The sequence below is a fragment of the Haplochromis burtoni genome, unplaced genomic scaffold (genome assembly GCF_018398535.1).
Source record: "Haplochromis burtoni strain Fernald_Lab_line unplaced genomic scaffold, NCSU_Asbu1 Contig_335, whole genome shotgun sequence".
NCBI lineage: Eukaryota > Metazoa > Chordata > Actinopteri > Cichliformes > Cichlidae > Haplochromis > Haplochromis burtoni.
This window is the reverse complement of record NW_024582696.1, coordinates 396,234-411,700: the sequence shown is the minus strand read 5'-3', so window position 1 is coordinate 411,700 and position 15,467 is coordinate 396,234. Positions and strand designations below refer to the sequence as shown.

The following is a 15,467-nucleotide window of genomic DNA, read 5'->3' as shown; positions in this document are numbered from 1 at the left end:
AAGACAGAGCTGAAAAACAAGCAGAGAACTGTCAGCCTAGTATACTATGGTTCAGTACCTTTTGAACATTAATCTATCCTGATGTTTTATTCTGATTATGAATTTTGTTTATCATATAAATTGCACAAAAATGGTTGTGATAGTAAAAGATCTGGGAAGAAGAAGCAAAGGCCCTCATTCTCTATCATAATTTCCTCACATTAAATATGATTCTAAATAAACAGCACATTGGTGTCTGGAGAACTGTGCTTCCTATGAGTGAGAAAACATTACATGACAGAGCACAAAAATAAACCATTATTACATCTGGGAGTTTGCACAGTCCATTTACTTTGAACTCCTAACTGACAGCTGATGGGTGCAGTATAAAGTTGGCTATTTAAAAACACAAAGAAATTTAGTGTAATCTTTGAAACAAATAACAAATTTATTGTTACCCAGTCAGCTGAATATGCTCAGGAATATGCCACACATTTTTCTTTTTTTGGAGGGTGTGGAGACTGAAACACCTGTCATTGTGTTTACAGTTTATTGTTTTCCATGAAAGAAAACTGTTGCCAGTTTGTAAAACTTTTGGTTGCTGGATGCAGCAACACTTAATCATTTATTTGCGGACTTACTGTAACTCACTGTTAGACTCACTGTTAAGGACACAGAAATGCAAAAGGATGTATTTGTATAAATATGTGCTTCAATATGAATTTAAAATAGATTTTAAAATAGATACTTGTTATTGATATTTCATAAAAATAATTTTAACAGATTATACATGTTATATGTTTTTATTTTTTAAATGAAAATGCACACAGAAGTGTCAGATGTTTTGTTTTTCATACCCATGCATTGTTTTTTCTTCATGCTGAATCCTGGATTGCAGCCTGCGGATACCAACAGCACCATGACGAGGAAGAAAGACAGAGCTGAAAAACAAGCAGAGAACATTGGCAGTGGAAACTTGCATTTGTGTTGTTGCAGACTGTAATTTCTTCACACCATTTGTAATTTTCACATTCATTTATATCTTTGTTAAGGAAACAGAAATTTGAGGGATGAATTTGTACAAATATGTGCTTCAATATGAATTTGAGATTTCTCTACATGGCTTGTAATTTTTATCTATAAAAAAATAATGTGAAACAATGTAGTTGCACAAATATATGCTTCAAAATGAATTTGATATGCATTTAAAAATCAAAATGGCTGGTTAGGGGCCTAGCAGGGCCTCCTCTTGAAATTGCCCTTGTGTGGCTGTGGTGTTCTCTCTCCGCCTCCTCCTCTCTTGCTCCACCCCTCTGTCTCTCTCTCACTCTTCTCTCTCCCCAGGACACAGCTGGTTTTGATTAGCCTCATTTACCACCTGGGCCCAGTCAGCAATCACCTCTCTGAGGCTACATAAGCTGGGGATGAACTGTGAGTGAGTTGGTTTTCTTCCCCCTGTGGCGCTACATGGTTTCCCCCTAGGTTTTGGACAGGCTCCTTCGAGTCGTGAGTAGATGGGCTTGTGGGCTCCGGAAGTGTCTCCCTTATTTGTTTGGTAGTTTTTTCCTTTGTTGCTGCGACTGCTTCCTTTGTTTCTTTGGCATTATTGGTAAAACGGTGTTGCCGGCTCTTTAAGTTAAGATTATTTGTAATAAAGCTATAATATATACTGAGCACTCTGTCTGGTTTCCTTTCATTCAGCTCTGGACCCATTTGCTACCGGTCCCCACACTCATACCCCTCGACCTCATCGTGGGGACGTAACAAATAGAAACTTGATACTGAACTTTTGTTTTCTTTCTCTAGTATACTAGAGAAAGAAAAAATAAAAGTTCAGATTTAGCCAACAGTACCATCAGTAATCACCAGTGTGGTGTGAGGTGAACTGTATTTCCTCTAAGAACTGAACTGTATTTGCTATGAAAGAATGTAATTTATTTTGTAGAACCATGTTGATATATGCTAACATTACATTTAGTATATATACTGACAATGTATGACCAAAAGCTCATACATTTTCTTATTTACCGGCTGCAAACTTGGTATGCAGGTTTAAATGGTCCTTGAATAGGACAACATGTTCAAGTGCTCTTAATCTATTACAGCATTTATATATTTGCATCTATCAGACTGAATGATTCCCAAGTTACCAAAATGATAGCAGTAATAATCCATTATGCTTGGATATTATTTAAAAATCAAAGTTTGGTTGGTAAAACACTATTTATTCATTTATGTAAATTTTATTATGGTGAAGTTGTAATTCACCATCACTGCAGGAGGAGGTCAAAAACACAGAACACATAGAGACAGGGTAAAACCCTCAGTTCAAATCAGTTAAAAAAAAAAAAAAAAGCAATAGCCATACACAGAAAAACAGTCAGCATGACAAAAAAAAGTCTATTAAACAATGTAGCACTCACAAAAGGGAGACCTGAAGGACAACATGGAGACAACATGCAACAGGATGTAGAAACAGCCTGATAACAAACTGAGTGGAGCTATAGGTTTGAACTGATGTTTATCTTTTATAACGGAAAGATGATTTTATAAATAGTTTGTTACGCAAACACAAAAAGCACCGCTCATCAGAAGGTTTTTCTAAGAGTATCTGTAGTGTGTTTTATGAAGCAAAAATAAAAGTGCTCACATTAACCACCTGTAGCACCATTTTCCCCTGTCTCAGAAATGAATACATGTGTCAGATTTGTTAGGCAGATGCTCACATTCTCCTGTGAAGCCTCCATCCCACTTTGTTTTTACAAACTAAAGCTTCCCATGTGTAAAACACAAAACATTTAAATAGAAAGAAAGTAAAAACATATTTTATGTTAGTCAGTTAATGAAATATGTCATCTTAAATGAATTAATTCATGTTTTCACTTTATTTTTTGCATGTTAACCTTTTGAGGTAAGTCATCATCCATCATGTCCTTAAGCGTAGCTTCAAGCCACTAACCCTATGTTCTGGACAGAAGCAGAACAAACTGTTGTGGAAAACAATGTCAGGATTTGGAAACTGAGGACCCAAACGCAGACACATGAAGAAAGACTCACTAAAAATAAAACACAGGTTTATGGATAAAAATCCAGAGCTCCATTAACACAAACCCAGAAAAAGAAATGCCACACGGAAATACAATGTGAGCATGATAGAAACTGTGACTAAGGACAAAGGAGGGGAAAAAACACTATTTATGAACACACAGACACACTAAGGGATAATGAGGGAAATGGGAAACACAGGTAGCAAGACACAAAACACTCAAGACCACAAGACAGGTGAAGTGGAACTAGCTATAAGACACAGAAGACAAACTATCAAAATAAAACAGAAAATCATTGACTAACATACATAATGAACATGATTATTTTGTTATTATATTCACCAAGATGTGGGAGAACAGAAAGACACAGGATTAAAACGTACCCATTAGCATCTTTTTTCCCTCTGTTTTAGCAGTTTATTTTTCTTTAGGGAGACAAATGAAGCATACTTTATTGAGACTCATAGTTCAGCCACTGCCATATTTCAACATGGAGAGAAGCAGTTGAGAAAGGAAGCGGAAAAAGAGGGTTTAGAAGGTGTTATGGTGGAAGGTGATCTTTATTTTCATTTATAGTTTAAATAAAACAAATTCCTGCACATGCAAACATGCAGATCTGTGTATATAGTTTCTGTATATTACTGTATTACAAGGCATCAGTCCACTTGTAGTTGAGTAATTGCAAAAAAAAAAATTACATTTTGAAAATTGTGATCCAACATTAGATTTAATATGAAAAGCATGAAAAAAGCTATGAAAGGTTTGTATGTAACTTCTTATAAAATATTTTCCCCTTGTTACTCCTGTGCAAATGTATGATAGATGTGACTCACCCAGTATCAGCAGGATCCGCGTGCCTGTTATGTTGGAAGCAGTGTGCAGATCTCTATGGATGAAATCAGTGAAAATGTAAAAGTAGCTACAAGTTAGGCTAATATTGTAAAACAAATATATATATTTAAAAATGCCAAGATCTTAACATTACATAGAATGACCAGGTCTTTTTCTTTCTCTGGCTGTCTGTCTTTTCTCGTCACGTCAAATTCTTATCCGCCCATATCATCATGCCGCCAGGGGTGTTCAATGCTTATCACCATAAAGTGTCACTGTGGTGACAAGACCCCGTGTTTATCGCTTCCTGCTTCTATTTTTTTACTATTTTTTCAAGACTATGTATCTTCTTTTTTTTTTTTTACATGAACAGTATAGCAGCACTTTATTTGCTAGCACTTCAGAATACACCCCTGTCATGAAACTGTGTTTGGCAGGCAGGATTGCACCCAAAATGCAGCTCTCAGAGACAGAACTGAACTCTAAATGAAGCCTTATTCCTGGATTCACAGAAGACATTAAACTAGGAAACAACAGGGAAGCTAAACTGGGAAATACAAACAGACAGTAGACACAGCCAGAGAAATGAGGGAGATCTCGACACTGGATGGAGGGAGACACAGATGATATATACACAAGAGGAAATCAGGGCAGAGACAGGGGAAGCAAAACTGAACATGATGCACACATGACAGGTGCCTGTCAAAGTAAAACAAGTGACAAGAACAGTGAGACTAAGGCACATGTACTCGTACCTGGTTCTGTTGGAAGTTTCTTCCTGTTAAAAGGGAGTTTTTTCTTCCCACTGTCACCAGAGCTCTTGCTCATAATGGGTCATATGACTGTTGGAATTTTGTCTGTTTTCTTTGTTTTACTGTATTATGGTCTTTACATTAAGGTATAAACCGCCTTGAGGCAACTGTTGTTTTCATTTGCCGCTGTAATAAATTGGAATTGAATTGAACCTTGCAGCTGCAGCTCTTTGCAGCAGATTCAGCAATGGAGGGGCTATTTCCTCACCCTTTTTCTGAATGCTCCTGAATCTCTGCCAGAGATGATCTGTGCCAGCAGTGTACACTCACTATATGTTTGGGTACATTATATTTGTCCACCTCTTTTCACCCAAATGTCCAGTATGGCGGCTGAAGATATAATAACAAAGTTGATCACTGATCTGCAACTTTGGGTGTCCATGTGCTGGAACGTGGTGTCCGTCATGAAAAAGCTGTGATTAGCACAAAAGTCCAATAACAGAACACCAGTTGGGTTAAGATCAGACATGCCATTCCTCCCAGTCATGCCCTTTTAGGTCTCATTGTTGTTTCCCACATGGGCATTGAAGTCCCCCAGCAAAACAATGGAGCCCCTGGAGGGAGAACTCTCCAGCACTCCACCAAGGGACTCTAAAGTGGGTTTTATGCTGCTACAGATGTGTTTGTCTGTGTACATTTTTCCGTCGGGCAGAGGGGTGAGGGGTCACCCACAGGAGACGGTACCGTGCAATTCTCCAAGTTGTTGACTGCACGTTGCTGGAGGACATGATCTATGTGACTGATTTATATAATATAACATATCGAAAATATAACATTTGAAGACAATGTCAGAAAATACTACTAAAATGGATAAGTATTACTATTATTAATATAATTATTTTTAGAGGTGCTCAAAACTAAACTTGCCTATGGGCTGCAGTGACACTTTATTTTTGTTATTTTTAACACTTGGTTTCACTTCAGCTCTTTATATGTTATAACTTCGCACTCCTCTGTGGCTGGCTCACGAACCAACCACAGCATGAACATGAGAGGCCCACAGAGCAGCGGTGGCACACTGCCTTTATCTGACAACAGAGCCCACTGCAAAACCAGCAGGCCCTCGAGTTGAGAGTGTGTGTGAGAGAGAGACCTTTGCCTTGTGTTTCAGGGGTGAGACCTGTTCCTGAGCTCCAGCACTCTGGTTTCACACATCTGAAGGTAATTAACTCAACTGTCTATTCTCACCCATCACCAGCTGCTACTTAAGATGGAGGAACTCCTTCACTTGAGTTGTTGGTCTGTGTCTGCAAAGCGTGGCTCCTCAAGTTTTACAGTGTTACTCTTGTGCTTACCTGCTGTGCCCTTTAGTCATCAATCTCTCTTTGTGCAGAAACTGTGGTGTGGAAAATTGGGAAGAAAAAGTCATGTGGAGAGAAGGAATCGGTGGTCTTCCATGTTTGACCTGGCCACAGAGCTCACTGCATGAAAGTCATTGTGCTGAATCTTTGTACTCACTTGCTGTAAATAAACCTGTGAACCCTTACTTCAGAGCCCCCGTTTGAGTCCCCCTTTGACTGCTGGATATGACTGAAACATATGTTCACTAACAATTTTACAGCTTATAACCAGCTGATAGACCTCAATGTCTCTTACTGTTAAGAAAACCTAATGCATGGATCGGTTGAGTCACATGTTTTTTCAGCATCTGTACTAACCAATAATGATATTTGGTACTAATTTACATTTGTATTAATAATATAATATAATATAATGGTGATGTTAAAGAAAACTCAGCCATCTGGTCTGCCAAGCAGCCCCTAATGTGTGCAGTGTAAATGAATGGAACTACATTTACAGGACCAATTTAACATGAAAACATAAACATTATCTTAAAGAGTCTAAAACTGCATAGTTCACCTGACTACAGAAACTTTCAAGATATAAGAAGTTTTTAAAAAAGGAATCTGAAACACTCTCGAAGTGGCAATATTTCTTCTTCTCCACCAAAAGATCCATTTTATTTTTATATTTTTCTTTTCCTTTGAAAGACATCTTGTTGGACCCTGAATGTTTATGACAGAAAACAAAGATAAATAAATATATAAAACATATAAACATGTTTTGGTTAAATCGCTTGGAAGTCACACAGCCTAAGTCTTGTAATATTTGATAGTGCTTTTTTGCATTTATAATTATAATGCAGGAACGTCAGATCAAAACTTCATCAGATACAGTCAACTGTGCATGAGAGTAAAACTGACTATTTACTACGACTATGGCATAAACATCAAGAATCACTTTCTAATTCCAACCTAAAATCGGGAAACATTATTTGCTCTTTTTTTTTCTAAAATACACTGAAATTATATAGTACTTAAAATGTCTTCAAATGTCTTTTTCCTCTAAAATATATAATATAATAAATATATTATATAATATATAATAAAACTTAAAGTTATTGTCTACTAAGGACGTACTTTATGAAAATTATACCCTGATTTCAAAAAGATGACATTGAAATCACATGCGAAATATGGGGAAATTACACCATAAGGTGCAGTCTGTATTATGAAAATGCTTTAACATTGAATTAAAGCTTTGTGTTCTGAAATAATGGCCAAAAAGTTGTCTTCATTGCTAGTTTATTCTCTATATCAAATGCGATACATTTTAAAATCACTAAAGATGATATACATCAGAATATGTATTTACCCTAAAACCTTTAGGAGAACATTAAAAAAATAATTAAAAAAAGGTTTTTAACAATAAACATAAATAAAGAAGTAATTGCAAACTGTAAATGCATCAAAAATTTTTTACAATCTTCTAAAATAGCTTCATGATAAAAAACAGAGAATGGATGCAGTCAAGAATGAAAACACAGGAAAATTGCTCAGCAATATAAACACAAACTTTTAAAACATTTAAATATATGTTTCGGTCTCATAATTATCCTCTTATTGTGGGTCTTTCAGAAGCTTGAGGAAGTGGTTGAAGAAGGTGCTTTTCAGCAAATATGTTTCAGATTGCTCATTAAATACAGTACCTGAATTAAAGAATTAGCATTATTAGATTTACCTGATACAACAGGTCTTTACACAATTATGATAATCTGAAAACATTTTTTCATATCTGAAATTTTTAATACTTGTAGATTTATGCTTCTAAAACTGTTTGAAAAACTTAACAAAATGCTTCTTTTGTAAGGATTTTGTAAGTTGCAATGATTTGAATAGATAACTCAGTGACTTAAAATAAAAGGCCCACACATAGTAAAGAATGATAATATTTACAACATTTTGCAACAAAGCAAACAGGTGCAAACAGATGCGCTATAGGTGCGATGTCAATATGTCCCAATGACTGAAAGTCTCCAGCAAATCAGAGTTTGTCTCAAGTCAGGTTTTAGCTTCTCAAAAATGAGACTCTCCTGTGTCCTGGCTGCTCTTGGATGCCTGAAGATGACAAAGGGGCATAGTTCAATCAACTGTGAAAACCATCTCAACTGTTCCTTAAGTATAGGGAACAGTTGAGGAACAGTTTCCTAAGTATGAAAAAGTATTAAGTATAACATTTTATTTTCTTCTTTAACCAATGGGAAAGAATTGAGTTTCGTTAGGGTTTAAAATTTAAGTAGTTGTTCCATAATAGATCAAATGTTCAAAATGAATCAAAATGAAATGAAATGAATCAAATCAAAATGAATGTTCTATAATAAATGTTTGATTTCACTTTAATATTGCTTAGTGAGAAAGTCAAAAAAGGAAAGTAAAATATAAATAGCTGCTTACTTGAGCTTTGCTGGAGTAATTGAACTCTTTGTAGCTCTTCTTCTGAGGCACACAGAATCTGGCCAGGATGTTTTCATATTCTTCTCTCACCTAAATTCAGAAAATCTTTAGTATGGGCATCACTAAAGACAGCAGAACACGTCCCTTACTTTTGAGACAAATGTGACTAACCTGTTTGGAAAACAGACAGTGCATGATAAAGAGCATAACACCCTGAAGGCTGCCAAAAATGGTGAACAGGTAAGACATGGCTACAGTGCTTTCCTCAAACTGGAAACAACCAAAGATCCACATGATGCCCAAAACGCACAGCTGTGCCACTGCAGTAATGGTGAATGCCCTGCAGGAGGCAACAAAGATGCATACATGTCATGTGCGAGGTACTTTGGTGAGGCAATAGATTACGTTATACTTTCCACACAGCAATTGCATGGGGCGTTTAGCGTGGGCAGCTTGAGTTGTGACTTACTTTATTTTGTGCAGATTATCAAGATCAGGGTTTAAACTTGAGAACTTCTGTGCTAACTTCCACACAGTTATGAGAAAGAAGAAAATGTTTATCTGAAAGACCAAAGATGAGGTTTAAACATAACACAAGTCACCATTTTGGATCACATTAAACTCAATAATTATTTAAATACTTACAATGATGATGACACAGACAGGCCCAAAGAAACTCCAAATGATTTCCAGATTTAGCCAACAACTGAAATGCACATCAAGAGTTTAGTAAGTAAGTAAGTAATTCAAACTTGAATTAACGATAGAACAATATAATTGGAACTGGGGAAACTTACTATCTCTTAGTGCCATATCCTCCAGAATTAGCTAAGACAGAGATGATAACGATAACAGCTGGAACACCATAGCCAACTGCCATCATGTGGAGGGTTTTAAAGGTGGTGTTGAAGACGAGGACAACCATCCTGAACAGCTGAATGCCCTCCAGACACATCCAGCAAAACGCTGCCAGGTAGCAGAAATGCAAGATTCCTGCTACCACTGCACAGCCAGCCTAATACGGAAAGTGAAGGAAAGAGGAGGATCAGGGTAACAGACATGAATAATGTGGATGAATATGAAGAGGGAGAAATGTCTAGAAATTCTTCAATTGTTTATGTGTCTATTATATATCTCTTATTAATATATCTTATGAATAATTCAGTAGTGTGCGATTATTACACTGTCTTATGTTACATTATACCTCTGATTTAAGCTTATGAAATCATTATATAGTTTTCGGTTGCATTATACTATAGTTAGAAGGTGAAATTATTAGATTGATTAGACTGGTTTGTATTACATTTGACTGCTGATTTACTGTGAATGAATTACACTATCCTATGGTACTTCATACTGTTGATTTATAAAGAGAATACTGTTTGCAGAGAATCGTGGCCTTGCTTTTCTGATTGTAGAAAGAACAAAACATACTGCACAGGAAGCCAAGGTTGTAACTTAGGCTCACTGAGAGAGAAAGAATGTGAATGCTTAGTTTGGAGGAGGGCTGAAGCTATAAGAATGTGAGAAACAGTCAGACACTTTGAGATTTTGCCGGACACCCTCCCGTGCACATCTCCCATTCGGACATTTGTAATGCTCAAAGTGTTGTATGGAATAAAGAGAATTGTATTGATTAAAGAGATTGTTGATTGAGCATTTATACACTGAGTGTTGTTATTCCTTCAGCCCAAAGATCAAAGAGTTGGGGTATTTAACAGTAGCTTTGCTGCAACTTAGTATACAGTTCTCTGTTATATTTGAAGGTGGCAGAAACTTCTGCTAATGCATAAATGCTAATGGCAAGTGGAGTTTCTGTTTACCTTGTTCGCTGTCTGAGAGATTCCCGCTAGAAAGACAAGGTTTGCAATGAAGAGGCTGATGCAGAGATGCAGGTGGATGGTGGTTCTTGTGCTTTTAATGGAGCGGATCATTGAGAATGTCAGGATGGAGATGAATAAGAAAATCAGTGAAATGGACAGGCCCACCCAGGTGATCAGCTGCAACTCGAACTTATTCTATTGTGGAAGAGAAAGAATGGTAACATTATTGTATGAAAATGGGTTGAAGATTAAACTTATTCTGAACTAAAAGCATTATGGTATATATAATTAGTTTTAACCTCCATCTCATAGAGGGCCATCAGTACAGCAAAGCTGCTCAGGTGATTACAGGAACACACAGTATATTCCGGGTTTGACTTCACCACATCGCAGCCACGATCAGACCATGATCCTCCGTTCACCGAGGAATCCCAGAACACACAGATGTGCGTTTGATTTTTCTGTTAAACAGATATACACCAGAGATACTGACTGTTCTGTTGTTCCTGTTTGTCAACGTAGATTAACACAGTCCCTAAACATTAGTAGTAAGCTCTCCTCTTTACCTGTATCAAGTGGTCCAAAGTCAGTTTGACTGGCGTTTTGAGGTGGCTTGTATTTTTGTTGCTAACAGTGACAGTCACCACTTTGGAGTTTATCTTAAAGCTCTGGTTCTTTTGTGGTTTGATCCCATCAAAGAAGCCATCTGTAGAGTCTTCCAGGTTTGAGTAGCTCATCAAGGACACTGTTGTAAACCCTGAAACAATAAAAGGAGAAAATAATTGGAGTGTGTCATAACGTGATGAAATTGGCTACAAATTTGATATTTGTTGTCATTACCAGGGTAATAGGCAGGTTCTCCAGCCGCCATTTCCATCTGGATGTCCAACTGAGCATGCTTAGTTGATAAAGTTGTGTTTCTTTTGGATATAACAGGCCCATGATGTACCAGCATTTTCAGCTCTGAAACCAGATAAATGTTGTTGCTTTTTCTTATCTTACACTGCTTGTTCAATAATGCTGAAGAAAATGTAATCAATAATAAACGTACAAGCTCTAGGCAAAAGCTCCTATCATATTTGAACATATCTACCTGAATTGGACATATTTGTTTGTTGGTTTGTTTTTCTTTTAAATTCTGCTGCAAATGCAAATTTATATTAAACCTGTGTGAGTGGAAGTTGTGTTTCTCCCTGGCATCTTCGTCACGGCTCCAATTAGCCTCAGAACACTCTCCACCAAATCCAGAAAGATGGAGACTGTTCTTCTGTCTTTGAGAAATTTACTGGACAAGAGCTGATCTATTTCTGACTGAAATCTCTAAAGACAAAGAGAGGAATGAGAGAGGAGACCATGAGAAACAAGAAACAGAGGCAGACTGAGGCAGACTTTCAGGCTACCTCAGTGTAAACGGTCTATGAGACATCTGAGCATCATGTGACAGTTTGAAAGAGGCAGAGCATTATTTTCCTGCCTGGTTTCAAGAAACTTGATGACTTTTTTGCAGTAAGGTTAAAATGTTCTGAATTTAGTAGTACCTTCAATAAGTCCTCTTCAGTCTGACTTTTGTCCCCTGTGAGCTCCTGACAGCTTTTATTGAGCTGCTTCACAATGGGAAGTTTCTAGAAGAGAGATTGGTGGATGATAAAACAAAAATGTGAGACAACTCTATTCATAATATGTGCTGAATTTTGATACTTTATAGTATTTGTGATGTGGAGTTACCTCTTCCAGCCCATTTAGAGCTTTGAAAACATCACAGTTTGATTCTGAAGAAAGAAAGTTTAATGAATAAATTTGCTTACGGATGACCAGAGGTATTCAATAAGTGTTCTGTTTGTTTCTGATGCATTTACTGGGAAGAACCCCAGTTTAATAATGGATGATGGACAGTATTCTCACCAGTGCACCGTGCCGTTTTGTTGCCATAGTTAGTGAACCCTGCGTTGCACATGCAGTAATAACTGCCTTGTGTGTTGTTACATAATCCATTCTGACCACAGGGATTTCCTTTTTGACATTCGTTAATATCTAGAGCAGCAGGAAGAAGACATGTAAGAATACCTCTGAAAAAAAATCCTCTGCCATCACCTTAAACTGAAGAGCTCACTCTAAAATGGCAGCACCAATGAGAGCAACATTTTACCTTCACATGTAGCATTTTGATCGTGACGAAAGGTTTTATTCCCAGTAGTAGAAATGAATCCATCATAACAGGTGCACGAGTAATAGGGGATTGCATTCACACATTTGGCGTTAGGTCCACAGATGTCTTTGATTTCCAAACATTCTTGGATATCTTTTAAAAAAGAAGAGACCTTTAATCTTTACATAAGTTATGACTGTATGACATAAACTTTCTCCAATCAACCACAGAGTTGTTATCACCATAAATTTGAGATGACTTACCTATACGCACCAGTTGTAAAATTCACCTTCCCTGTTGGGTGACTGAAACCACCTTTACATTGGCAGTAGTAGCTCCCAATTGTGTTTGTGCAGACTGTATTTTCTCCACATGGCTTCTCATCTGTACATTCGTCTATGTCTTTGTGAGGACAGAAATGTGAAAAGATGTATTTGCATAAATATGTGCTTTGATATGAAATTGTTATAGATTTAAAAATAAAAATAGCTTGAAAATCCAAAAACTCAAACTTTTGATAGAAAAGGTTTAAAATTAATTATTTTATTATAAAGTCCACACATTGCTCAACTTGCACATTTTCCATTACTGATTAAGTGTCTGATGTTTTGTTTTGTAAAGATTTTCATACCAATGCAGTTTTTTTTCTTTGCTAAAAATCCTTGAGGGCAGTCTGCTGATACTGACAGCACCATGATGAGGAAGAAAGACAGAGCTGAAAAACAAGCAGAGAACTGTCAGCTTAGTATACTATGGTTCAGTACCTTTTGAACATTAATCTATCCTGATGTTTTATTCTGATTATGAATTTTGCTTATCATATAAATTGCACAAAAATGGTTGTGATAGTATAAGATCTGGGAAGAAAAAGCAAAGGCCCTCATTCTCTATCCTAATTTCCTCACATTATTCCTGCGTCTGAAATATGATTCAAAATAAACAGCACATTGGTGTCTGGAGAACTGTGCTTCCTATGAGTGAGAAAACATTACATGACAGGGCACAAAAATAAACCATTATTACATCTGGGAGTTTGCACAGTCCATTTACTTTGAACTCCTAGCTGACAGCTGATGGGTGCAGTATAAAGTTGGCTATTTAAAAACACAAAGAAATTTACTATAATCTTTGAAACAAATAACTAATTTATTGTTATGGCTCAGAAATATGCTGCATCTTTTTCGTTTTTGGGGTGGGGGTGGAGAATGAAACACCTGTCCTTGTGTTTACAGTTTATTTTTTTCCATGAAAGAAAACTGTTGCCAGTTTAAAACGTTTGGTTGCTAGATGCAGCAGCACTTAATCATTTGTTTCCCAACTTAATTTGAAGAAGTTAAAACATTGCTAAATTGTTCAATTGCTTAATATAACTTTCTGTATAGCTGACAGGATGGTGGAGGATGGGGAGAAGAGAAGAAACATTAAGTATAAAGGTCAACTTAATATTAGTTTTCTAACCAGTGAAACCTTTAAGAATCTCTTTTCTAAGCGAGTCTCGAACCCTGACTTAGCATACGGTTAGTAAAGCTCTCAAAGGAAACCTGCACATGTACAAGGCGGTCATTCAGCCTCTTCACAAAAGGGCAGCAGTGCTGTGCACTGAAACGACAGTCCCTGGTGTCTTTTTAGAAAAACTATCAGCTGTCAGAACTGTGTCATTCAGAAATAAGAAGGAAACACTTTAAAAAAAGAATATTTACCACATGACAGTAATGAAGTGAGAATTAATGTGTAGCATGATGCGCAGTCAGCCAAGAAAGTAATAACTGGGCTTTTATATCATGGAATTTGTTGGGTGAGTTGCCCGCTTTTGCACGAATGTGACATGGTTGTAATGTCTCATGAAAAATTGGAATTATAGTTAAGATGAAATGAGATATTCGACAAAAAATTGAGAAAATCTCTGAGAACTTTTATTCATTTACTATAATTTTGTCAATGACAATATGCTGCCTGACTTTATCTCAAAGAAAAGTGACTAAACAAATGCAACAAAAAGCAAGAGTTTCTATGTCCGAAAAGCAAAAACTGCTGTTTAGACATAGACATTATTTTAGACAGCTTAAGTATTACTAGACAGCAGTTCAATGAAAATGTTGAAAATGTTTTTGTTTAAGTTTCATCCTAAATTCAGATCCTTACAAAAAAAATCTTAAAAGATAATGTTTTCCATTCCATCTCCCACATATGTGACTCACCCAGTATAAGAAGCTTCCATCTGCACGTCATGGTGAAGAAGCAAAAAGAGTCCTTACTCGTTTCAAGAAAGTTTAACCAACCCAGACAAAAACTGCAGAATGATCTGCTTTTAGGTTGTCCCAACCTTTTCTCTTCTTCTCAACTCTTTCAAAGGTTCTTTAACTGTAATTTAAAAAACTGAAAAATAATAAATATTAATCCACCAGTCAAATGAACTGATATAGAAAAAGTAGCTAACGTTTATGCTGACAGCAGCAAACCAATAACTCAGCGACTGAAGCACTCCCCAACAACACACATCCCTTCACAGACTGAACTATCCCTTTTCTCTTTCTGCCTGTCTGACTACTGGGGTGACATAGTGTGGTGACTGTGAATTTTAGTTGGGAGGAGTTTCTCTCTCTCTCTCTCTCTCTCTCTCTCTCTCTCGCTCACTCTAACACACACAGTAATAAGATCAGTCCTCTGACGCAGAAGTTTTTATGGGAGTACAACCAGAAGTTGCTTTTTAGGAACTAACTTTTTGAGGGGTGCGGTGTGGTGACAGATGAAATCCAGTATTTCTGACGACTGCACAGCTGCAGCAATATGCTACTAGATTATGCAACCCTGATAATTTATGTCTCTTTTTGCCATAGCTCACTTGTCACTTGAACTTTCTCCTCTTTTAGACGTAGTGTGGGAACAGACAGAGGGTTAAAAGTTTAGATTGTGAGGCTAGTCATTGTTTTACAGTGTCCTGCCAGCTGATATACCCTCCCATAGGCACACAGTCTGCTGATTATGATGATGATGACATATTCATGGTTTTAGCCTCTGGCTGCTTATGTTTTTTTAGACAATGTAACAATGGTAACAGCATTGAGCTGTATTTAGAAAGAATTAAACAAAGAAGG

The 15,467-nt window shown here is 36.8% G+C and overlaps 1 protein-coding gene and 1 long non-coding RNA gene across 2 annotated transcripts; both read right to left on the bottom strand.

The window, feature by feature from the left end:
- Positions 1–851: 851 nt before the first annotated feature.
- On the bottom strand, positions 852–4,116 carry LOC121815857. The gene is made up of 3 exons (XR_006055425.1): positions 4,012–4,116; positions 3,860–3,912; positions 852–920 (listed from the first exon to the last, which is right to left on the bottom strand). It is a non-coding gene; the product is annotated as an uncharacterized LOC121815857 (long non-coding RNA).
- A 3,121-nt stretch (positions 4,117–7,237) lies between these two features.
- On the bottom strand, positions 7,238–14,949 carry LOC102305347 (adhesion G protein-coupled receptor E1). The gene is made up of 18 exons (XM_042228614.1): positions 14,571–14,949; positions 13,004–13,087; positions 12,636–12,774; positions 12,373–12,551; positions 12,129–12,257; positions 11,952–11,995; positions 11,765–11,848; positions 11,393–11,546; positions 11,067–11,189; positions 10,793–10,983; positions 10,526–10,687; positions 10,227–10,421; positions 9,201–9,418; positions 9,049–9,109; positions 8,873–8,964; positions 8,575–8,743; positions 8,404–8,493; positions 7,238–8,067 (listed from the first exon to the last, which is right to left on the bottom strand). The coding sequence occupies exons 1-18, from the start codon at positions 14,599–14,601 to the stop codon at positions 8,026–8,028; spliced, it is 2,187 nt and encodes a 728-aa protein (XP_042084548.1). The 5' UTR covers positions 14,602–14,949; the 3' UTR covers positions 7,238–8,025.
- Between the last annotated feature and the right edge of the window lie 518 nt (positions 14,950–15,467).

Bases quoted from the DNA above. Each gene is read 5' to 3' on its own strand.
- LOC102305347 (XM_042228614.1), bottom strand. From the start codon at position 14,601: ATGACGTGCAGATGGAAGCTTCTTATACTGG. The intron at 11,849-11,951 runs GTAACTCCACAT...TCTCTCTTCTAG, and splicing joins CTCTAAATGGGCTGGAAGAG to AAACTTCCCATTGTGAAGCA. The intron at 11,547-11,764 runs GTACTACTAAAT...CTTTGTCTTTAG, and splicing joins CTGAAGAGGACTTATTGAAG to AGATTTCAGTCAGAAATAGA.